Genomic DNA, 25,650 nt, shown 5'->3' with positions numbered 1-25,650 from the left:
CACTAATAAAAACATCCCCTAAATTTTATTTTTTGTACATGTTTTTTAATGCTTTCAAAAATTGATTGTTGAACTTCAGGAACATGCTTGAGCATTGTTAGACAGTTGATGAGTTTACAAAGTCATAAGAAGATTTTCCACATTCCAGAAGGCCAGGAAATAATAAATAACTATTTAGGCATGCATCCATCCACACCCTTCAAAGCCTCTAATATCCTCTAAATGCAAATGGTAAACACAACATGAATCAATACAAGATTGATATCACCATTGTATCTTGATCAAGGCATCCATTACTAAGGCAAATTGGACACCAAGAAGACAAGAATTAGATTCCATAACCTGTATTACATTGCTGAGCGAGAGAATCCTAGTAAACCCCTCTAACACAAACAATAGGGCACAAGATAAATAAAAGAATACAAAAACATGCACCACCTGCTCTTGTAATGTTCTATTACTATTCCAGATGGGTTCAGGTAATAAGTGTTGGCCATACCATAACTAACTAGGGGTCATTTTGGTGGTTGAGCAGGTGGTTAGACTACCTTGCATGCCACATGCGTACCTATATTGTACATTGATCAACCACAAGAGGATATGAGATTTGAATCCTGATTGAGTTTTATTGTGTAACAGGTCCTCTACTGTATCTTTAATCCTCACTAATTTCTCCGTTGTAGATTAATTATTTTCAAAAAGTGGTATTAGAGTGCCTTATCCATCATGTGCCTGTAAGAAGGAATAAATTATGTGGCTGAATTGTTTTATGGACTCTGCAATTACATTTAAAATGGCTATTTCAAGTTGAGGGAATGCATAATTTTAATAAGCATTGTATGAGTGAATATTCCTTGGAAGGAGGAATTGTACGTGATGACAAAAGACACCATTCTCTTCGATGCAATTTTTTCTGCAATTTTGTTTGAAATATGTTGACCATGTAGCAAAAGGCATCATCGTTAAGCAGTGAAAATCAAAATAAATCCAATTTTGTTTGAAGTTGTTTGTTGCCATACAATTGGAGTGCATGTAGCTTATATCACATATAAATACAGCATCTCTTCTCATAAGAATGCACAAGAGAATAACTGCTTTATGTGGAGAATTCATACATATGGGCACAGCATCTTCCAATCTTTATTTGACAGAGGGTCACATGTGGCACTTTTCTGTCAAAATTACAAGCATTTAGCTCATAAGGAGAATTCCCTCTGTATTTCCACAACAAAAATACATGGTTTTTTCTTTCCTCAGGCATTGGAATTCCTGATACTGTGACCACCTTTTAACAATCTCCAAATCGATTAGTTCAGAATTCAAACCCAGGCACCTTGTCCTTCTGTGCAAATGTATTTTCAATATGTATAGGTATGTGCTGTGGCATGTATATATTCAATGTGTATATATCCTTCACATAAATAATTTATTTTTTTCATTAAAAATTTGCACAATTCAATTTTTTTCATTAAAAATTTGCACAATTCAAGTTTTTTTAAGGGCTCACACATTGGCAGAGGTAACTCCTACAGAGGTGGCAGAGCACTTTTTATCTGCAGTTGAGAGATCCATGAATCAATCTCCAGGGATGCACATGTTCATAAAGTCTGACTGTTAAAATTACATAGGCAAGTCCTTGAGTCAACACAGCAGTCTAAGAATGACAAACAGTTTATGTTCTTGAGGAATTACCAATCACAGTGAAAGATGAGATATTGTTTATTGTCAGTGAACAACCTCCCGTTATTGGAGGCCCTAAGACGCGGCCGTGCACCGCGCGCTACCAATAAATGCAGCCAGCGCCGCATAGAGACAGCACAGAGATACATGAATAAGAAGGTGGATGATGTCGAGTACCATATGACAGTACATTACAATGTACTGTACTGACATCTCAGACGAGCTTAGCAGGATCGTCTGCAACTCCACCATCTTTCTCCATCGCATGTGACTTCATTGGTTTAATTTATAGGAATCTTTGTGAAATACTTTGTAACAAAGTAGATAAATCTAAATTTGCAACGGAGTGCCTAGTAGAATTGGTAATAACCTTCTAATTCAAATTTGACATCTACAATAGGTCTAATCGAGTTCATTGTTTTTAAGAGTTCTGTCAAAGGCAAACATACCATTTTACACATTGTGTTCCCTTTGGAAAGATAAGGGTGTATGGAGATATTAAGCGTATAACAAAGTGATAAGGTTTATATTGTGAAAATTATAGATGCTGGTTTGTTTGCTGACATGTGCCTTTAATGGTTCAAGAACTTTTGGTAAGAGGACTCTGACCAGTCCACAATGTATTAGTGTACAGTTGTTGATGGCATCTATCTCTTGCTTTTGGAATTAGTTGGTATGCACCTGAGTTATCCGGATCTTTTACCATCTTTGGCATATGATGGTGGGAAGATGGATCCATTTGAGAGATTCATATTTTGCAGCAAAAATTGAGACTTTGGATTATTGATAGAGGAGCATCCTAGGTATAACTGTAATCAGCATCCACCAAAAAGAGAGAATTTAATTTTTTATTTTCTAAGGTTTGTTAATTTATGTTGTAGTTGTTGAATAAATTGCAATACTAGGCCAAAATATTTTATTAAATAATTGGTAACCTTTTAATGATGCAAAATTATGAAGTGGGAGATGGACTAGGAGGCAAATTTGAAGTTTGAATTTCAAAACTGGCAAACTTGGCATGGTTTTCTGGGATTTAATGCTTTAAGACAACTCATTAAATGCTCCTAAAGTATAGGAATTCGAATTTGAGGTGCCTATGTTGTGTTTTCAAAACTTTTTCAAATTCAGTCCCTATCAGTGAGGAATGGGAAGGCAAGAGAATCAACTATTTTTAGCATATTGCAAAGAAAAAAGAAAAAACCATTTTGGGATATTAAATGCATGAAATGATGAGGTTTGATGGCTTTTTCATGTTTTTGTCATGGATTTTTGAGGGGGCCCAAAATTTGAGCTTGGAGAGAGCTTTGATGCATTACTGATTTGGCAATTTGGTGGGTTGTTTGGCCAGAGGTTTGAATTTGCAGGTTTTGGGCGTGGATATTGAAGAGAGAAGTTTAAACCCTCTTGTTTTCTGGTTATAGTGAAGGATTTGCAGCAGCTAGAAGCTTTATTCATTCCATTATTGATGACAGAGGTTGATTGTTGAGGGCTTGCAGGTTGGAGGGGCAAGATTTCACCAGAAAGAAGAACATTTCAAGGAGGACAAACTCTGTAATTCATTATTGTTGTTATTTGCTGCTGTAGATTAGATTTTATTTCTGATTTATGTTATATTCATTAGCCTTCTAGGCTGCAAACATTATAAAATCAAATTTATTGTAGTTTTACGAAACTTTGTGTAGAAGTTTGAATGAAAAGGTTGGATCTAAAATTACAGACTTTTGCATTATTTCATGCATTTTGAATTAATAGTTGTTGAAAGAAGAACATTTCAAGGAGGACAAACTCTGTAATTCATTATTGTTGTTATTTGCTGTTGTAGATCAGATTTTATTTCTGATTTATGTTATATTCATTAGCCTTCTAGGCTGCAAATATTATAAAATCAGATTTATTGTAATTTTATTCAACTTTGTGTAGAAGTTTGAATGAAAAGGTTGGATCTAAAATTGCAGACTTTTGCATTATTTCATGCATTTTGAATTCATAGTTGTTGATTGTTTTGAGATTTGAGAGAAGGGGTTTGGGTGATACCCTTCTCTCACATCAATTATGGGGGATCATTGACATGTTCACATATCTCATATTTAATCCTAAGCCTACATTGCTCACATTGCACATTTTCCTATCCTATAGTTGTTCTATGTCATTAACTAGGGGTGGTTTTGGTGATTGAGCAAATGGTTAAACCACCTTGTATGCTATGTATGGACCTCTTTGTACATTGATTGATCATGAGAGAATATTAAATTAAGCCTTTTATTGTGTATGGCTCGTCTCTTTATGTTTCTTTCTCACCAGATCTTGCATGTGGCTTATTTATTTTCTTAAAAAGTCCCTTGAACAACAGTCAACAATAAATTTCTAAGACATTTTTGTGTATGGCTCATCAGTTTATGTTTCTTCCTCACTAGATCTTGCATGTGGATGATTTATTTTCTTAAAATGTCCCTTGAACAAAGGTCAATGATAAAGTTCTAGGTTATAGGCCACCTCAATACTCAAAAACTAACTAATTGTTGTTTCAATGGAACAGATCTCCTTCATCCTTCCAGATGTTCTTTTTTAAATGTAATGGCAGATAATGTATCTGATCCTCAAGCAGATTATCCAGGCACAATTTGAACTTGACAATGTCCAAGAACTAGAGTTATAAAAACACATTTGAATCATAATATGTTAGGTGCAAAGGAATTAATATGCAATAACATATCTGATAAAAATCAGATTCCTTATATATTCTCAGAATTCAACTTTGGAAATATACAGACATCAAATCATGTGCTCATTTTGAGTCATGTATTTGGAGAGTACACAAAGACACGATAATAGGGAAAGAAGTTATTGACAAACACGTATCACCATGCACCTAAGCCTTACAAACGGGTTCTTTGTCAACTGCAAATCAGTACCATAAGAAAACAAGTTCACACAAGCACTGAAATTTATCTCAATAACTTGCTGCACTTTTTGTTCACCTTGAAAAGAATCTGAACTGTAATAACAAAAAAAACAGATCAGGATCTTTTTGTCTGTAAAGATAATTGCACAAACCTGCACGCGACTCCAAAGTAAAGGGACTGCAGCTTTTGCATGGCTTTTCACATAGACGTTTGACCAAAGAGGGTTGGTTGGAAAATCGATAAGCAAAGTATCAGTGTAAGTTGACAAGTTATTATTGCTAACAACAAGGCTCTGTGTAACTGCATCAAACATGGTCCCAGCAGCACCTGCATTTTCTGTACAGCCTCGGCTCTCTCCACCTTGTCCAAAACAAAAAGCATGTGAACCAAGTAAGAATCCCCGCCAAATCAAAGAAGACAAAAAACTTCATATACTGCCAAGAAAAGTAAATGATAAAGTAGAACACAACACGAACTGCAATCACAAGCATACATTTAGAAATATAATATTACTAAATTAGAAAGAGAGTACTTTAATAGCAAGCACATAAGAGATGAAAAGTGAAGAATACTTAATTCACAAAACAGATGGGATCTCTAACATAGGATATTAAATTTAAAAATTGGATTGTGAGGTTTATTGTATTTATCATATAAAGGTCCCAGGATAGTAATGGTCATGTGACATATTTTGTGCCCATCTAGGCAGGTGTCCTCTCATGATAAGGTGCTCTATATTTTATTCACAAACACATATATTTTCATAAAAGAAAAACCATCTGGAAAAGCTGTTCATGATGGCTTAGAACAAGAAACACATAAAATTTTTGGAATCCTGCACGTTTATTAATATCAGCAAGCTCCTCATTTCGATCACTAAAATATACTCTTAATAACAGAAGTCAGTTAAATTCTCAATATATAGAGTACACAAACAACTTATGTTAATATTCCCATTCCCAAACCATCAAATCGGCTTACAGAAAGACTGTGTGCTGCTTGATTCCAATTTATTGCAAATGTGACTGCTGAAAATGCAGATTCCAAGAGGCAGGTTCAATATCCAAGTAGTGTTAATTATAGAACTTGTGTTGTCAAATTCAAAAGTTGTGTAAATTATAGTTAGAAGAGCTGACTTGGATTGTGAATCATATATCACATTATGGACACAAGTGCATCAAAATTGTTCTTTTTAGAATTCTCTCTTTTTAGAGGAGCTGCTAGAAACTAAGTTTGAAAGTCTTATATAAAACCCTCTGAGTGAATGGAAAAAGACACAGACTACACTTCCCATACAAAGAAGTCTATCATACCCATGCAATAACCTAGAAAATAATAATCAATAACCTGTGATGCATGATTTGTTTAACCAGAAGAATTAGTATTTTTTATTAGACAAACTCAATTGTTTCTCAGGTAACAATTTTTTTTCTTTGCTAACAGAAAAGGACAAGAAACTAACCATGCACAAGGATATCCAAACTCTCTTGCCTGCTGTAGCTCTTTATGGAAACTCTGCCACCACCTCCACCAGCCCATCCCCTACCTCCAGAAGCACTTATTGTACCAGTTCCCTTCCTACACAAGGCAAGAATGAGTATCCTCAATGCTACAATCAATAATAACAATCTTAATGTAAGCAAAGAAAGTACATCCAAGGTTAGTGTAAACAGTAACCTTAAATTTGAAAATTTACAATGGGTCTGGATTGAAGTACCAAGGCATTAAAGATATTTTATATTTTCTACCATGTTCACATCCTAGAAAGATAAATGACTTACATCAATGAATCTGAAAAATGCAACAGAATATCTACTCAGCAATCATTATCTTCAGTTAAAATTGCTTGAATTTGTTAAATATCTATAGTGAACATAAAATCTTACAAACATATTAAATAGGAAACTATCATCAATCTAAGCCAACATAAATATAGGCAGAAGTGGTATTTACAGCCAAATAATAACGTTACCTGTTGCTATGTAAGCAAAATATAACAAAACATACCAAGCAATTGTAGACCAATATCAATGATTACTTTATTCATTCAGAGTAGTGCTTCTACAAAATATATACCAGGAAGCATCTATTAAGATTGGACTACTTTCCCAGACTAGGAAATACATGTATAAATTGCCTGAAAGTTACCAAATATAACACAACCATTGACAGCTACTAAAAATCAAATCATAGCAACTACCCACAAGTCGACAAGGAAATAACATGAAGTCGGTTTAAAAGGAAAGTACAAAAACATAACAAGTTAATTTGTAAAAACTGCATCCTCTGCCCCTGCCCCACCAAAAAAAACAAAAGTCAAGAAGTCAACTTCCAGATGACAACTAAAAAAACAAAACAGAATAAACGCTTTCACTAGGTAGTAGGGTGTAATATCCCCAAATAGGGCTAATACAAAAAAAACAATATCTCCAAAATTATGGCACAGAATATTCTGATTTTTTTTTGCATATAAGAAATTCTTCAACAAACTCATATTTACATTCAGATTATAGAACTGAATTTTCTGCTAATATGAATAAATTAATATCGCATAAGTACAGAAAATCACTCTAAATCTGCCCAGAAACTCAATAATGATTCACAGTGACTTACATTAATTTTTCCAAGATGAAGGTAATTAACAATATGCAGATTGGACACAAATAGCTCAAAAAAGTCTTCTAACCCTAGCTGTCCTTGCCAAAACACCCAGAAAAACAGAACTAGGTCTGTTCTACTTGTTTCCACTTGTCCTTCTTGTTGCTATCTTCAATGAAACTCAGTGATATGAAGACACCTTCCTGTAGCTAAGCCAAATCTGAAGCTGATGCTTCAATTTCACCTTCAGAAAATGGCCTCCAAACCTGATAATGAATTGCAGCTCTGATAATGATGTGCTAGGGCATCACAGACCAAACCCTTCCACTGAAACACACCCTTCTGACTAGGGAAGCTCATATGTCTTTACAACTCAAGGGTTTCAGACCTTAAGCCAAAGATTGCAGCAGCAAAAGATCAAAGACTGATAACATCGTGAGCCCTAAAAGAACCCTAGAATGTTATATAATAACTCCTAAAGAGATGATTTAACCTCAGCCCTTGATCCACTACCAACTCAATCCAATGCTCCAACTAAAACCCTAAAAATGAGCGTGTAGGCTCCTTGAAAACCCACGCCCCCTTGGCCTTTTTATCACATGTTAATCAAAATCACTTGATGTACATGCAAAGAGGGACAACTTAAGTCTTTAGGCCAGGGGTCACTTAAGTTGCAGAAAAAGACATGCCCACAACATAAGGATAGAATAGAATACAAGCCAAAGACCCCACATGTCATGCCCTGCCAAACTAGGCTTAGCAGCCCTTACACAAATTGCAGAATTTATGAGATCAGATCGTGATCTTTAAAAAGCTAAGCAATGAAATAAAAAGGATAACAGCAATTCATTGTAAAAGAGCCAACCAAGGGTAAAAGGTACTAATCAGAAAGGGGCTGGCCTTGAAAAATAACCTAGGTAATAAAATAAATAAAGTAACGCTAGAGCTGACTCAAATTAAAAGGAGCAGCAATTAACTAATGGTTGACTCAATTAAAGGGGATTATTAGCCACATTTCAAGGAAATGATTCTTAAAAAGGGAGCCGACTAATATAGGGTTACTTGGCAGCAATTCCCTAATTAAGGGCCATAACAACAAGTTATCAACAGCAGCGAATTATTCAAGGGACGCCTCCTTTGTAAGGGGTATGATGATAACAAAGGTTGTCTTTTCATCCCACCATGGATGATATAAAAAGGAGGAAGCCTCATTTGTAGAAGGCATCAAAAGATCAAGGAAAATAAGCAGAAAAAGAATTAAAATCAGAACTCGAATTGAAATTAGCAGCAATTCTAAATAAGAGATAAATCTGATAAATAAATAGAACTTTAGATCTATACATACATGTTCATGCAATTGAGATACTTGCAGAAATTATTGACCTTTGCAAGTAATCTAAATGCTTATCTTTACTATAAATATGTGATAAGGGATTCATTTAATAATATATTTTGAACTTGGAGAAATGGATTGCAAATAGGAAGGATGGCCAGCCTTCTGAGTTCATGAGACCCAAGTATGCCACCTCGAGATGAATGTTATGCTGGTGGGCCAAGGGGCTTAGTGTGCCCTTGGGCTTGAGGTCCCATCAAGTATGCCGCCCCGAGATAAATGCTATTATCGTAGGCCAAGGGTCTTGGTGTGCCCTTGCGCTTGAGGTTCCATCAAGTACACCAACTTGAGATAGATGCTATGCTCATGGGCCAAGGGGCTTACCGTGCCCTTGGGCTTTAGATCCCATCAAGTATGCCACCCTGCGATAGATGCTCGTGGGTCAAGGAGCTTAGTGTGTCCTTGTGCTTGAACAAGGAGGATGGCCAGCCTCCAAGTTAAACTGAGGGATGGAAGGGCAGTCCACCTTCCATGCTCTCACAGTAAAGGGCAACCAATCTTAAGACCTTTTTGCAAATGTTTCAACGAATTCTTAATGAGGTTATCATGGGAATCAACATGGGAATGGCTAATGTCTATTATATCTTAATATGGGAATGTTATATGATTCCATGATGTATACTCACGATTAGACAAATTAGATGATATCTTGATTTATGATTTAATATCAATGTCCAAGTGGCTGACATTGCTTACAATACCTAAACCAAGATTAATCTTGTTATAAGGCTTTTCAATTGGTAAATTTATACTCTTAAATATATTACATTTCTTATTTTTAGTTCGAATTGTGATTTTGGGGCAAAATATAGAAAAAATCCCAACAAGGGACATTACACTACACTTACCCAATAATGCTCTAAGGCCTCTTCCTCTTAGATAATCCAAGGAAAGGACAGCCAATCCATTGTTAAGCCTCATGGCTTGTTGGGGACATCACATAGGGTAAGGTGATGTCCCACCAAACTTAACCAATAATGCTCTAAGTCCTCCTCCTCTTAGGTAATCCAAGGAAAGGACAGCCAATCCATTGTTAATCCTTATGGCTTGTTGGAGACTGTTAGTTTTAGATCAGACTAATAGCAATTAACAAAATGAACAGAATGAACACAGAGAACACAAGAATACCCTGGGAAAACCTTCCTCTTGAAGGTGAAAAACACAGCAACTAATCTCAGAATATATTAGATAAGAATCAGTGTGAATATTTACAATCTTGCTTCAACTCTTGAAGCAGTATGAACAGCAGGTCATGAATCAAACTAGGGCATCAATCTGACATACACAGCAGCATAATAAACTTATCTGAAATATGCTTGACTGGAGATGATTCGCTCATCAAAGAAGACAAATTCGCTGGCATGAAGACCTTTCGGTGATCACAGAGATCATTAGCTGATTAAAGAGGCAGGTCGCTGACCATGGAAGTGAATCGCTGCTCTCAGAACTTGGTTCCCTGTCTTCTCGAAATAATTCGCTGAGCTGAATGCTGCATAAGGTATTGATCCACCAACCTAGGAATGAATTCGCAGGTCAGGAGAAGGAATTCGCTGAGTATATTTTCTCTGCTGATGATAGATGAAATTCGCTGATTGTGTATTGAATTGATTCTTGCACTTCATATATATATGAAGATGAGGCACCTCTTCACAAGAGGTCGGCTACTTTAGATAATGAACCAATTTACAAATATTATAATAACTCAAGATGGTACACATATAGGGTCGGCCCTATATACAAGTTACATTTTTTATATTTGCATATTAATGTGACTAAGGCCGATAGGCCAATTAGTCACCCACAAGTGCTAGGTTGGCCCTAGAAGGAATCCGACCTAGCTAAAAACATCAACATGGCCATCACATAGAGTAAGGTGATGTCCCTAGTAGCAGTACTGCAGCATCTACTACAATTAAAGGTGTAGTTGAAGTGTGCAGAATGGTAGCTCTAAGCTTGTAGACTCAAATGATAGGTGACAATAACATCATGGTGATTTGAGGTTTAAACTTTAAACCATGTGAGCATCTTCCATACGTTTCTTAAGTACCTAATCATAGGCTTCAGTGATGCAATCAATTTTCTTTTTAAGCTGCTCAGTTTCTTCTTTAGCTGTTACCAACTTTGTTTCATAAGCTTCCACCTTTATTTTTGCAGCTCCAATGAGTTGGGTTTGTTGACTCAATTGCTCCTGGAACTGCTTTTTTCATCCTCCAGCTAATCCCATAAATTTTCACAAGTTAGGGTTACTTGGTCAACCTCCTCTAAAGCCTTCCTCTGGGCACTCATCTGAAATTGCAACATAAGATACCAGTAGCTCAAATAATACTCTACTGAATATAAAGCTGCCATGATGTTCCCATCTGAACCTCCAAAGGAAGAAGGAATCTGAACTATTAACTAGGGATTCTGCATCTCCTAGGTGAGCTGCCCTGGCCAACCTTGGTTCAAAAATACCCATAAACTCTGTGGCATTCCCCTCAACCAACTTCTGAATTCACAAAGCCTCTTGTATGACCAAAGGAGAGTGTGTGCTATCCAATCCCTCCACAATATCAGCCACTTCTAGCATTACATGGGCCACAGGCTTCAAAATTTGAATAAATTGTTGTAGAGTCCCTACTGGGATCAGCGGGATCTAGCTCTGGAAGTTTTATAAAAATCTTCCCCATGAATAAGATACAAGCTTCCCCATGCCACATAATGCACTCAAAGCCAACACCATTGATACCTGTAGCGTGCTAGCTTTCCTATTAGGAAGATGACAAGCAGATATACCCTAACCAATTGGATGTGCTCTATAAGCTTCAGAGAACTCCTAAGGATAAAATATTCATGTTTGATTTCTCAAAGTTTATAGATAAGCAGTTTCATGATGAATCAATCAACTTTGCTAATAAGAAGGTTCCCAAATATTCCTCATCCTTCGTCCACTTGGTTCTTTATCAAAATCAAAGTATTATTGGGATTTGGAATTTGAAATTAAAAGTGGCAAGAAAAACTAGAGAGAGAGATTATAACACAGTGTCAGTATGAGCGGGGATGGGTTCTTTGGGGCAGATTATTTATGTTCAGGTTTCACAATTTCAATGAAGAAAGTTTTAAACTCCCCAAGAATGTATCAAACAGGACTTTTGCCTTCAGAGTTCGCACGGCAGGTGGATACTATTGACACCTCTTATGGCAATGGGAGGTGGAAATTCTTATCACATACTCCCCTTACTTGTAATAGTGTAACAGAGGTAAGGAGGAATGTAGCTGGTTAATTAAAAGATAAGATTTAGGTTATTCAATTGGAATTAATTGTGGACAAATGGAATTATGACCCTACCAGTTTCTTTGTTTACTGGTAAGGGACATTGTCAGTTTTAAGGCAGATATGTTTATCCATGAAACAAGACCAGAAATAGAAGCAATGAAGAACCCAATGAATGAAGATCTACCAGGAAATTATTGACACCTGAGAAATTCCTGAAAAGGTACCAATGCCTATGAAACCTTTCACAAAAAAATTGTAGATTTTGATCCTGAAATGTAAAATGAATAATAAGATCTCTGAGCAAGACAAGCCGAATGGAGCATTTAATGCCCGATGGCAATACAAGCATGAAGTTGGAAAACCAACTATCGCTCCCAAGGGTTTTGCACTCGTGAGAAATTTGAAGGACTACATAGTGCAGCTCACCCAAGCCTAGCCTCAAGCTGCAGCCTTCCAGAATGTCAAAATGATAGAACTGAAATTGAAGTATCATCATAAATATCATCAACCCCTACATATTCTCATTAAATCCCAACTGCTGGCCCATCTGCTCAAAAGCTATAGGCATTGGACGAGTAAATTCTCCACCTTACATGGCATGGATTGGAATCGAGTTAATTAGTCTGCCATTTTGGTGTTTACATAATCCCGCTTACATTCAGCAAGTTCAGCAAGAATCGATTCTATGATTTGCTTTAATTGTAAATTGGATGGCTCACCACAATATCTTTCATGTTATTCCATTGTCCTCGTTCTAATCTTGATATGCTCTCAACTTGCTCACATTGGGAACATGATGATTTTAAATAAGTTATAATTTGAGTCGTTGCAAATAATTATGTGTATTTGAGTTAACGCCCTGTAGGGTTTATTACACTGCTTGAAGCATAATTTATTTAATCCTATGTACAGTTCAAGTGTTGTTATCAAACTTTTGAAATCTGTGTGAAATCAATGAATAGAGAACCCTATTCAAAAGAGCGGAGCAAATATTCTTTGCACCTTTGAAGGCATAAAAACGAAACGCCAGAATCAAACTTTGGACATGTGAAGCTTCCCCTTCAATTTGGATCATGGATTACAGTGAGAGGTAGGTTAAAAAAAATCACTTTCCACTTAAAGATAAATTACTTTCCACTCTAAAGACCCCACTGCTGACTGATTTAGGACTATGATTGCAAAAATGTTTGGTTCATCGAAGTTTATTAAGTTCTACTGAGTGTGTTGTCTTGACGCTAAAAAAATGAGTGTAAGATTATATCCAAATAAAATTGATGAAATCAGAAAAATCTAATCAGTTATACACCCTTGGATCCTTTGCTTCAATCCTGTACACTTCAATCCTTAACGCATAGCCTAAGAAATCTGAACTTAAACTAACTATATAAAATGAGAGCATTATCCATTAAAAGACAAAAAAAGATCGAAGGAGTGTTTAAAAGAATTGAGGTTCAGCTTTCTTTAAAGACTAAATTCTATACATTCTACCTCTATTCCTGTTGTTGTGCCTGACATATCTTTTCTTGCTCTCCCTCACAGCATAGCACCTTTTCAAAGCCTTTTGTTGGTTGATCTTCCAAACATGGACCACTTAGTTTTGAAGTTTCATAGTGCCTAATATATGAACACTCTCCTACTTGCATGTTGCCCAAAATTTGCCCGTACTATTTATGGTTTCCTGATTTGTAAAGTCAGAGGTTATTGTTTTAGCAAAGCCTATGGCTTTCGTAAAAGTCCAGGTTCTGGTTTAGACCACACTCACGATATTCTGCAAAGCATCATCTCTGGCAATGGTGATATTTTAAAACTATCATTTGGTCTAGCATCTTCACCAGCTTCCTTCAAATCTCCCTTGACATTATAAATATTATGTCAATAAGCCACCAGTAGTCACACATTCCAACATTCATTGGACTCAAGTTAATCGGTAGTAAGGTTTCTAGGGGTAATTTTTTTACTCTATTCATATAATAGGGTGCCTTAAATTCTCATTTTTATGGAATTTTCAAGCAATATTCTTAGTTGAGTTGAAATAATAGAGGGTGTTTCTTAAATTTGTCATTTAACCCATTCTACAATATTGTGAGAGGGTGAAACTTTTAGGCTTGTTATATACTTAAAAACAATAAGCTGTAATTGATGAAATTGATAGTTCTAGAGTCCAATTATTTTCCTGCAAAGCTTAAAAAAATCACAACGTTCAATATTTGAGGTACCTCCAAATCACATTTCCAAGTCATATCATTGCGACTGAACTATTCCATCCAATGGCTAATATCGATGAAACAACAATGTTGTGGCCTCCTCCCTATAAATTTCTAGGGAAAAAGAAGATCATTGTCATTTATTATTTTCATTCCCCCTAATACCCATTTGTAGCTATTGTAATTCTAATTAAAAGAATTTTCATTTCCTTTTAAGCGTCATTAATAGGGTGAATCCTTTTCATGTGCTACCTATGTTGCACATACCTCTCTTCTCTTGCATGCTTTAACGTCACTTTCATGTACCAATGAGTATAAAAAAAAGGTGAGCTTTCTTCCACATAGCCATTGATATATTAGAAAGGCAAGAATATTAAGAGGTTTGGAATGTCGATCTAGTAGCATACAGAAAAGGCAACCTCTTGGAGTGATTAGTAACCAATCCATTGCCACATGAAAACAAAGGCCAAAAGGTGTTGTGAATTCTATCGTCTCTAAGCATTATCAATGGAGCCCAACTTGGAAGGGTGTAATCTTTGTAATCATATCCACATTATAAACTAATGGCATGTTATCTTTGCAAATTTGTGCCAGCAACAAACAAAAAGCAGAGATAATGACAAAATATTGGCATCAATCCAAGCCTCTATTCATGCAATTTTGCAAGATGTTGTGGCACGATATAAATAGGTTGCAAGATCAACTACAAGAATAAGCACCCCAATGTCTAAAAAGAAGAGAAAGATATCATCAACAATGATGTTCCTTCTTTAATAAATTCAACTCAAAAGACTACTAAAGACAAAAGGTACTCGAAAAGGAATGTTAAATCTCCTATTGTGCCACATAGAAGTGTTGCAAAGAAGAAAGATGTTCATGTTCCTTCTTCAAGCGGTGTTAAGCCCCCTTATGTGCCACAAAACAATGTTGGGTCTGAAAGAGTGTTTTCAAAACCAATCATGAATTAAATACATGTATGTCCTCCCATTGTTAAATGTCCACATGTTGTGCATGTCTAGGAGACAATAAAACCCAACAAACATTGCATTCGTCTAAGGTATATATGTTGTTTATAACTAGGGATTTATAGGGTTCGGATTGCCTTAAGGCAACATCCGAACCCTTTAGGTCTGGGCCCTAAAGGGTAACGTGACCCCAAGTCTAGGTCCAGCCCTATTTCTCCCACGCTATCTTCAAACACTCACGCCTTAATAAATTTGGCGCCAAAACCTAAAGGAGGCCGACTTGAAATAAAGGTTACAAGTGCATATAAATAAAGAACATTTCTCAAGCCATAATCACCAATTCAATCTCAAGCAAACAGCGAATTTAGCTCTGCTGCTAAGGTGCGAAATTTCAAGGAAGGGTGCGAAATTTCCCAGACTTGTGCGAAATTGTCCAAGAGGACATAGTGTATTTTGATGCAGTTTTGAAGCATGCAAAGGGACAGATCTGATATGTGAAGATCAGATTTAAGCTAAGTATTTGTACTTATGATTTAGAGGAGAATATACAATCTGACCTGTGGGTCTTTCATGCTGGGTTTTTCCTCCTTGGAGGTTTTCCCAGGGTATGCCTGTTTGTCTACTGTTTTTATTTCTGATTTTACTGAATATTGGCTTATTAAAATACTGCAAACCTGATTACAATCTAGGGCATAATCAATTATATAAATCTGATTAACATACCTAGGGTATAAAATTAAAATATAGGTATAGGTGTTGTAAATTTCCGCATATAATATTCCAAATCTATAAAATTTGTGTCTAGAGGTATTCAAAACAAAAGTTGAGTCTTCAACAATTGATCAACATTGTCATATTGATAAGTTATCATGTCAATCAAAATCAACTTCTACTAAAACCCATCAAATCCAAACATGTCATTGTGTACATCAAGGAAGTACCTCCAATAATAATTTTGATCTACATCCTTGTCTATCATGTAATCAACACATATTCAACAAAGCAATGTTACGTCGTGGATCTACATACAAAATCAATGCCACATATGCATTTTGGATTAATGGATCATTCCAAATACCAAACTGAAACTTGCCTTTTGTCAAAATCCAAGAGCAAGGTCCAATCCACCATTTTAGATGGTGGCTCTTCTACTCTTGATGTGGATATTAATGTCAATTCAATTGATAATAAAATCATACACGATGAGCTTATCTACTCCAAATGTAAATATTGTTGCTGATCCAATTGATGATCAGCTAAGCATTACATACTAATACTTTTACTCTTGAGCAACAACCTTCTGAGAAAATTGTAGAGTTGCAATCAATTCTCATAAAGATGATTACGCTCTTAGCCTCGTTGATGTTGATAGGACCAACGATTTTTTTGTACCTGTGATTTCCCATTAGGATATTGATAATGAACATACTTAGACTGCCAATTATAAATATTGTTGCTGATCCAATTGATGATCAGCTAAGCATTACATACCAATACTTTTACTATTGAGCAACAACCTTCTGAGAAAATTGTAGAGTTGCAATCAATTCTCAAAAAGATGATTACGCTCTTAGCCTCGTTGGTGTTGATAGGACCAACGATTTTTTTGTACCTGTGATTTCCCATTAGGATATTGATAATGAACATACTAAGACTGCCAAATATGCAACTTAGTACAAATTATTTGAGGCAACAGATATTGCCTCTTGTTAATTGTAATTTTGCACTTGGGTTATATGTTGAAAACTCAAAAGAGCAACTTACAAATTCTTCCCATTAAGTTGAAAACCCAAATGGACAACTTAATGGAGTCATGATGCAACCAATGAGTGTGTCATTGAGTTGTGCATCTTTGTACAAGTCCATGTTCTCTTTCCAAGGGGTCCTTTACAGTAGTTCTCCACTCTCATATTATGGGGGGTACATCAATGAAGATTCATGATGCAATTAGTGAGGGTTCATGATGCAATTAGTGAGGGTGTCATTGAGTTGTACATCTATGTACAAGTCCATGTTCTCTTTCCAAGGGGACCTTTACAGTAGTTCTCCACTCTCATATTATTGGGGGGTACATCAAAATCAGTGTTCCACAGAAACGCTTTTCCCCCTCCCAAGCCCAAGTTCCCAGTCCCCGTCCCCGTCCCCCCATCCCCAAAACTTTTTCCTTTCGACCCCGTCCCCAAAGCCAGTCCCTGCGTCCCCCCGTTTCCCATCCCCAACGGCCGTGGAACACTGATCAAAATTTAGATTCTGGGTTTTCAACCATGATACTTGGAGAAATATCAAGATATCAAGTGTTTCAAGTATGGTACTTGGAGACTTGCCAAATCATCCATTCCAGCATCTAAGCAGGTAATGTTCAGCTCAAAACCTGACAACTATGCATGGAGCAAGATCATCATATGCCTTCATTTTTGGCACTGTACCACGTGAGCATTTTTTTATGTGCTGACATTGTCGATGACGAGTGGTACACAATCAACTTGACAAAAATTCAAGTTTCACTGCATGCTTCAACACACTTTTAGATAACTAACGCGCAAAATCAGCCTAGCTGAGCGAGTCTTCAAGTGACACAATGTAGCTTGGACTACTCATGGGCACCATCAACCTGGGTTCCTTGGTTTTCACTCAGAAAAGAAGTGACAAAGATAGAAGTTAAACAAACTTTTTTTGCAAATTCCATCACTCAAAAGGAAATGGTGGTGAAAATTTTCACAAAACAAACAGGTGCAATATTCAAAATGGCATATAGCATAATGGAAAGTTGACTCAACTTGAGAAAACAAGCTTAGGTCAAAATACCAAGTCCATATATTGGTTCTTGAAAACCTAAAAAAAGAGGAACGAGCTATCACTTAAGGAAAACCTTTTGCAAAACACTAAAGGTTCGTAGTCGTACCAAGGAAAAGAATCACCATAAACAAGTTGCCCAACTACCACTATTTCTATAGAAGAATGGGGGAATTTAATAATTATGTGCATAATCCTAGTAGTAGGATATTATTTTATATTTTAAAAAATCCTAGCTGCACTAGAAGCTGAACAGCCCATCTACAAGATGAATTGAATAGTCATTTTTATATTGATATATATGTATCTTTTGATTGAGATGACAAGAAGCTTTCATTGAACATTTTTCTGGTTGTGCAAGTGCTGAATGGTCATCTAGAAGATGAACCGAATAGTTATTTTCATATTTATGAATATATACATTTTGAGTGAGATGATAAGAAGCTTTCATTGAACAATCTTTTCTTAAATTGCATTCTTGGGCTTGACAAGAATCACAGCCAGAAATTAAATCATGATCAAAAAATAATAGATGAGGCAATTGCAACAAAATTATCAATATTGTTGTCAAAAATCAGTGCCATCATTGAAAAATCAAAAACTGATTCAGGAATGCAAAGCGATGATCTTGAAATATCTCTCTCAAGTTATGTCCACATCAGAAGGGCAGTAAAGCGTGTGGCAGATTTTCTTGCCAACCTTGGAGTTATATTGCTTATAGCTCAAAGGAGTTCAATTGAAAGATTAATAATAAGTAGCAAAATAGGATATTTGATTATGTGATATAAAAAAATTCTGATCTCCTTTTTGCTCAAATTTCTGGCAGGAGGAATTGCATTACTCAACTTTGAATCTCCCATGTTTGATCAATTTGAATCATTGGGTTGATGTTTCTTTATGGCTATATCTATGGAACTGGAGGTCGCTATTTTATATTTAATTTATCAAAGAAAAAAAAAAATCTTTTCTAAAGATTATGAACTTTTTTCAGACCCTGGAATAGATAACCTATAGATGGATCAAGTGCTCAATAGGAATGACCATCATTATCAACTCATTTCAATTTAACAAATATTTTGGAGGCTCGCTATCTTTGCAAGGAAACCTAGACCATATCAAAAAGACAATCAAAAGGTTAAGTTTAAATGCTGCTTTCTATTACAGTAATTTTTTATCAAAAATGTAATAGAAACCAAGTTGTAGGATATAAAATAAACATACGAATTTAACAAAAAATGTGTTTAACTTCCACATGATAAGCTTTTTGAAGCCTTTCATAATGCCCGTGATAACAAATGAAATTGAATGTTTTTTCATTAATACTTGAACAAAATGTTTCTCACATATTTTGACAATTAAATTATCGCTTCCAAATGCCCATTAAAAAAACAAATTCATGAAAAAAGTATTGACATTAACAGTTCCAATTTAACCATAAAAAAACCATCTAAAATAATCTTCACCTACAATTTAGTCACAAGAAGAATAATGCTGCCTCCAGAGCCGCCTCCACCTCCAAGTCCACCATCTCCCCCATCAGCACTAATAGATCCATTAACATCCATAATACTCCTTACAATGATATCGACTCGCCCACCACCCCCACCACCAAGTTCCTTTTCTCTAGTTGTTGTCCCACCCTTGCTTCCATAACTCCATGGATTAGTAAGAGAAGACCAAGCATAAACATCTCCACCCCAGGTATCTTCCTGATCCTTACCCTCACCCTTAACACAACAAGCACCTCTGCCTCCATGACCTCCACCTGCACCATCAACACCAAGGGGTGTTCCACTTGTCTGTGGAGGTGGTGACCCACCCAACGCAGTTGTATTGAGTGATGAATTCTTCTGCAAACTCAGATTTTTACTATCCAAAATCAACGTCCCTGCTACAAGAGAAGAATATTCATGCAATATTAAGTCCCCTGAGATATTGATAGTTATCTGGCAACCTGAAAAAAGACAGTTGACAGAAACAAGTGGTAGAATCTCTAAATTTCCTTCCCCGATAATCAGAACATCATTATGAAAATGCAAACTTGTATTCAACTGACAAGTGGTATTCAATGAGCCAATTCCTTTTAAATCTTCTTCACATGAAAAAAACTGCTCTATGTCCTGAAAACTACAGGATGAATTTTTAATGTGACAAATGTTTTGCTTCTCACTTTCACCAACAATTCCAGAAAAGCCATTTGAGATGCCAGATTCCTCCAATACAACCTGCTCAAGATGGACAGACTTGTCAACAGTGCTGCCAAAAGCAAAGCACAATAAACAGAGAATAACCAGCCCCAGACAAAATTTCCCATGGAAACTGGCCATACTGCAGCTCTGAACACGTCACAAACCATGAGTATAATGATAGGTAGGACATCCACAGCTTATAGTGATTTAAGAGCATTGAAAGATGTAATTTACAAATTCAATGAATAATGGTCAGCTATTATCATTTTGAGGTAACAGCACTGGCCCTTGAACCTGACTAATACAGAGCTCAATGTACTTCTAATACACAATTTCTTTCTTTCTTTCTTCAAATAATTCTGACATTCACTTTCCATCTATGCATCCATGTTTGATTTCAGTCATCTCTGTGACACCTAGGTCAGTATAATTTGTGTGCTCAATCGTCAAAGGATCACACCACCCTGAAGAAATTCTGAGCCCACCATCCACCTAGATCATTGTTAAATTTCTGCGAGTCACGGCTTGTTGGTTGATTTCTGCAGTTATCAAAAACAAAAAATAAATTTTAATTAAAAATACAATGCCATGATTGCCACAATGAAACAGAAACAAACATTAAAATGCCAATTGGAGAAACAACCAAACGCCAATTCAATCTCCAAGGAACATAATCCATCCTCACAGTCACAAAAAAACAGAACATTTTAAATGATCAATAATGGCATCCACAAAACCAGATACAGCCCTCAACAATTCACACACAAGTCTCAAATGCTATAAAGCCCATCACAAGATTAAAACGAGGGTGCCAATTGAACCATTCTTATTACCTTTTACACAACTTCAAAATATTACTTAATTCAAGCCTCGAAGAAATCAGAGAGAAGCAATGAAAAAGGAAGCGCATTTAAAAAGCAATTAGACATAGATTTCGGAATTAAGCCAACAGGGATTACTATATTTACAGAATATTAAATAGAGTGTAACATAAATTCAGAATCAGAGTTACTTTTGCAGAGATAAAGTAAACCTATCCATTTATATGTATAATATTATAAAGAAATGAGCACAATAATGGATTCAAGTTTATAGAAAACAAATTCCCTTGGTATAAGATCACACAATTATATCCATTATTTTTCCGATTATCGTTGGATTAAAACTCATAAACAGAAGATCAGTGAAATTGCAATTTATTACTACCATAAGTTCAGTTTAAAAAGGTTTTCCATTATGACGAACGGGCACAGGTACCTGAAAGGAAATTGCTCAGCAGAGTATTTCAAATTCCGCAACTTCTTACCTATTGTAAAATTCACTGAACAATCCAAGGCTAAAGCACAACATCAAACAATACTTTCGTACTAATATAAAGGAATTGAAATCATATTTTCAGAAAATTATGTTTGAAATATATGTTTGATTTAAGCTTGACCTCAATTCCAACTAAACAAGAAACATTGAAATTGAGTAGAGACTGTTGTGAAATATTGAAATTCAGTATAGACCATCGTGAAATATTGAAATTGAGCAGAGACTGTAGCATATGAATTAAATAGGCTAAAATAAATTTCTTGAAACGAAATGAAAAAGTGTGAATATTATAATATATCTCAATTTCATAGGTTTCTTCAGGCAGGTCCATCTATTTCATGTAGATGGTGTAAATTGATTCTTTGGTGTAAATTGATTCTTACTTTTACAATTCTAAATTAAATATGCTTCAATGGGTGGTCCTAAAGCAAAATTTGACCTAGTAGCATAAGACATAAAAGAAGCCAAACAGACCTCAAAATTTATTACCCTTTTCTCTCCTCGCAATGTTCTATTATGAGTGGATGTACTTTAAATTCCCATTGACCTAATTCAGTCATTTGTAAACATTAACATAATTTATTCATTTCTATTGAAGCAATTAAACGTATTATCTAATCCAGCAAAGCAAGCAGAATCCAAATGAGAACAGTGAAAAAAGAAGGGAACGGTAAATTAGTATCACAAATTTCAAGGAATTCATTATTGGCTTATGATAGATCACAAACTTTGTCCCAAAACATCAACTAAATGGATGTACTTTCAAGCCCCATTGTCCCACTTTGATCACTGCTAAACAGTAGTTCAATTTCCTGCTTTCTAAAAGAGATAATTTAAAGCAGACAAGAATCTGTAAAGGACCACTGATAAAAGAATATTTCAGAACAACGATACTAGAAATACAAGGAATTCTCGGCTGATAATGGACCAAAAAGTGCGGTCGAAAACATCAATGGATTAAAAAGTGTTCCAAAGAATTGCTTACCGTGGTACCTGCAAAACTCTATTGTTTTAACAATATGCAATTTGCGGACTTATATTCTTTAAGATTATATGCCATTAAAACCCTACTAGTTTTAAATAGCAAAAGGACATACCTCTGAGTCCCTCTGAACTACTTTGATCACTCCTTTATATTCCGCTCCTTCACTTAACATGATTTTGTTTCTTTCCATGTGAGACAATTTAACATATCATTTAACCCAGCAAATCAAACGAAAATGCCAAGTTGAACACAGTTAAATGATACTTATACATAATTAAGAAACCTCTTATTGTTCAATGCAGTGCAAATTTGTAGTTTCGAGTTACACTGAACTACTTTGATCACTCCCACAAATTAATACAATTTCTTTTCCCTCTACGAATCAACTTAACATACGATATAATACAGCAAATGAAACAAAAACTGAAGCAATCGCATTATAAAGATATCAGAGAATAAAGTGTGGCATAGCGAGAAATTATTTCAAAAGGTTGTGACGGAGCACATAGCCTTATCATGATTTTTCCCGAAATCTATTATTTGACAATGCATACAGTTGAACCCAGAAACTTATTTAACAATTTCACAAACCTTATTCAACCTTTAGACTATAGTTTTCAAACCTTCATCACAATTTTTCCTGAAATATATTATTCAATTGTCCTAAAATGATGAAGCGTTAAATCTTCTTTTAATATACATGAATAAAACAAAAAATATTTAATAATAATTATAAAAATTTAAATTCAAGCGCGTAACATAAGCAAACTCGTCTATCATTACACATCATTTCTATATTTTCCGCAATTAGGTCAGCATCGATTACGAATCTTTAAAATATACACCCATATTCTACAAATCTTATTCTCTATCATCAAAACAAAATAAATTAAATTTCTCAAAACTTCACAAGCCACTGCAACGCTGAATTAACTTCTCAAAATAACAAAATTAAAGGAAAATCTGACAAAACAAAAAAAGGTTCAAAAAATAATCACAGAAGAACAAGAGCAGAGCGATTTGCACCTGAAACCTCCGCTTCAACGACGCTGATAATACGCTTACAAAATGAAAACAACCGAATGCACGCATATATTTAGTGGCACCTTTTCAATGGCCGCCAAATTTGGCATTAAAAGTTCTCAGATATTTTACCAAAAGAAACGGTGAAGATTAAAAAAGCGCTCCTTCTCCTCTGCTTCTTTAGTCCGCAATTACCGCATTGTCGCTTAGCTTTTCATTACAATAAAACGCCTAGGGTTTGTTGTTCTCCTTCACTTCTCTAGATCTCCTCTCCTCCACAACTTTCTCTCTCCACTGCAACTCCCAACTTCTTTCCTTCTTTCTCTGCAGAATCTCAGATCCTCTTTTCTGCCCAACTTAACAGTTACTAATTTACTTTACCCAATTACGATCCCACAATTTTTATTATTTTTAAACCAAGGTTACTTAAACAAAAGCACTCGTAACCTCGCTCTGATCAAACCACGCGGCCACCCAACCCACCTGACCATGATTAAATCACCTGGCTTCTCGCTTCCTAATATTCTTTTCTAACTGACGCCCGTTTAACCCCAGTGCCCTCACTCTAACTCACCTTTGGGTTTGGGTTTGGGTTTGGGTTACCCTATTCTAACTGCCCACCGATAAGCCACGAGACAACCCAACCCAAATCCTAGCTAAGCCACGTGGCGGGGCCACTCATTCCTAGATAAGCCACGTGGCGGATCGACCCCTACTGAAACTGACCGTACATAAGCCAAAGTCGCCGTTTAATCCGTTTGGGGAAATTTGGGGTCGCCACGCTTTCATTTCCAACAGAAACTCGTCGCCGTTAGATTTTGGGAATATTGACACGTGGATCGTTTTTTGGCCAAATTATATTATTTGTTATTTTGGGTTCGCGATTGGTAGTTTGGAAAAGAGCGGTAGTGGAATTGCGTGCAATCGTATTTGACATATTAATTCAACAAGGATAAAGGTCTGATAAAGAAAGATCTACCAAAAAAAATTAATTAAAAAAGGAAAGGAAATGATCTTAAGCACACCTAACCTTTTCTTGTAAAAGGAGGTAGCTTTGAGCATGTGTTTTCCAACAAACGGAAATTAAAGGTCAATGGAATGATAGACGAGACGAATAACTGACTATGATAGACGAGACGAATAACTGACTTAAAAACTATTGAAGTAAATTTGTGGTTAACCTTAGCCTTAGCTTCTCATCTCCTGCCAATGTGCGGAATAAGGATGCATTCCCGACTTTATTTTGTCGGTGTGATACCTTTTCGGAATCCATATTTTTAGTGGTATGGTACAAGTGCTCCCAAAAGTTTAATCACCAAGGAATTAATTGTCACGTCCCATTTTCAAATCAACATTCACTACGCTACTCTCACTCCTTGGTCAATTAAGAGCAGAGGATATAAATTTTGGAATTATATAAAAGTTTTCTTTGTATAAGCAAAGGGCCCAGTCAACACTTACATTTTTATAATTTTATTATATTACTGGTATATTTATATTTTCAAATATTTAAGTAAGATAGGAAAATATATATCATATTATGAAAATATTAAATATTAATAAAGAGTAAGAAAGAGTTTGTTATTAATGAGTTTGAAGGGAAATGGTTCAACATTTACTACGTTACCCACTCTTTGCTCAATTAAGAGTAGAGGATATAAATTTAGAAATTATATTGTGAAGTTAAAAAGTTCTCTTTACACATGGCGAAGGGTAGAGTCAACACATATGTTCTTATTCTTTTATATTACTAGTATATCTTCTTCTTTTTTTTAAATAAGTAAGATAAGCATATAGATATCACAATATGAAAATATTAATAAATAACAATAAAGAGTTTGTTAGTAATGAGTTTGAAGTGAAATGGTTCGATAGATCATATAGAGTATTTGAAGGAGAATTATAAACGGAAGGGAACACCCTACATCCACAGACCCACAAAGGAGAAATCCAATTAGAGATTGAAATTGAGTTGTCATCATGCCAATTGCCCTCGGCATAAATCAAAACCTAGTTGAGATTGAATTCATATTTTCTCGACTCAAAAATTATTATGGAGCTATTTATGTATGTTTGATTGTGTAACCGAGTCTTTCCTTTAGGCATTTTCAAGCTTTTCGAGGTCTGATTGTATAGGAGATCATGTAGCTATTTGAATTTTTTATGATCTTATTTTTCTTGAAAGTCTATATGTCTAAGGGGCTTAATATAGTCATTCAACATTCAGTTTCACTATTTCTATTCTAGTACAAATAATTAGACAAATATGATAAGTGAGGACCAAAAAATTTGCCTACGTATTCTTGTTGTTTTCATTAAAGATGCTTTAATGGTCGTTCTCTTC

General features: G+C 35.5%; 1 protein-coding gene across 2 annotated transcripts in view; it reads right to left on the bottom strand.

Annotated features, from left to right (window-relative positions):
• LOC131064646 (uncharacterized) overlaps window positions 1–23,785 on the bottom strand; it is an 81,365-nt gene extending 57,580 nt beyond the window's left edge. The window contains exons 1-4 of one of the 2 annotated variants that reach the window (XM_057998865.2): window positions 23,310–23,785; window positions 19,260–20,520; window positions 6,046–6,161; window positions 4,735–4,943 (exon numbers count right to left, since the gene is read on the bottom strand). In XM_057998865.2, the coding sequence (XP_057854848.2) occupies window positions 4,735–4,943; window positions 6,046–6,161; window positions 19,260–20,119 (1,185 nt within the window). In that variant the 5' untranslated portion in view covers window positions 20,120–20,520; window positions 23,310–23,785. The remainder of the gene's footprint in view (window positions 1–4,734; window positions 4,944–6,045; window positions 6,162–19,259; window positions 20,521–23,309) is intronic. The other variant, XM_059211104.1, reaches the window with a different exon arrangement.
• Between the last annotated feature and the right edge of the window lie 1,865 nt (window positions 23,786–25,650).

The sequence above is a fragment of the Cryptomeria japonica genome, chromosome 9 (assembly GCF_030272615.1).
Source record: "Cryptomeria japonica chromosome 9, Sugi_1.0, whole genome shotgun sequence".
Taxonomy (NCBI): domain Eukaryota; kingdom Viridiplantae; phylum Streptophyta; class Pinopsida; order Cupressales; family Cupressaceae; genus Cryptomeria; species Cryptomeria japonica.
The sequence above is the reverse complement of the archived record's forward strand: the minus strand, read 5'-3'. Positions and strand labels throughout refer to the sequence as shown.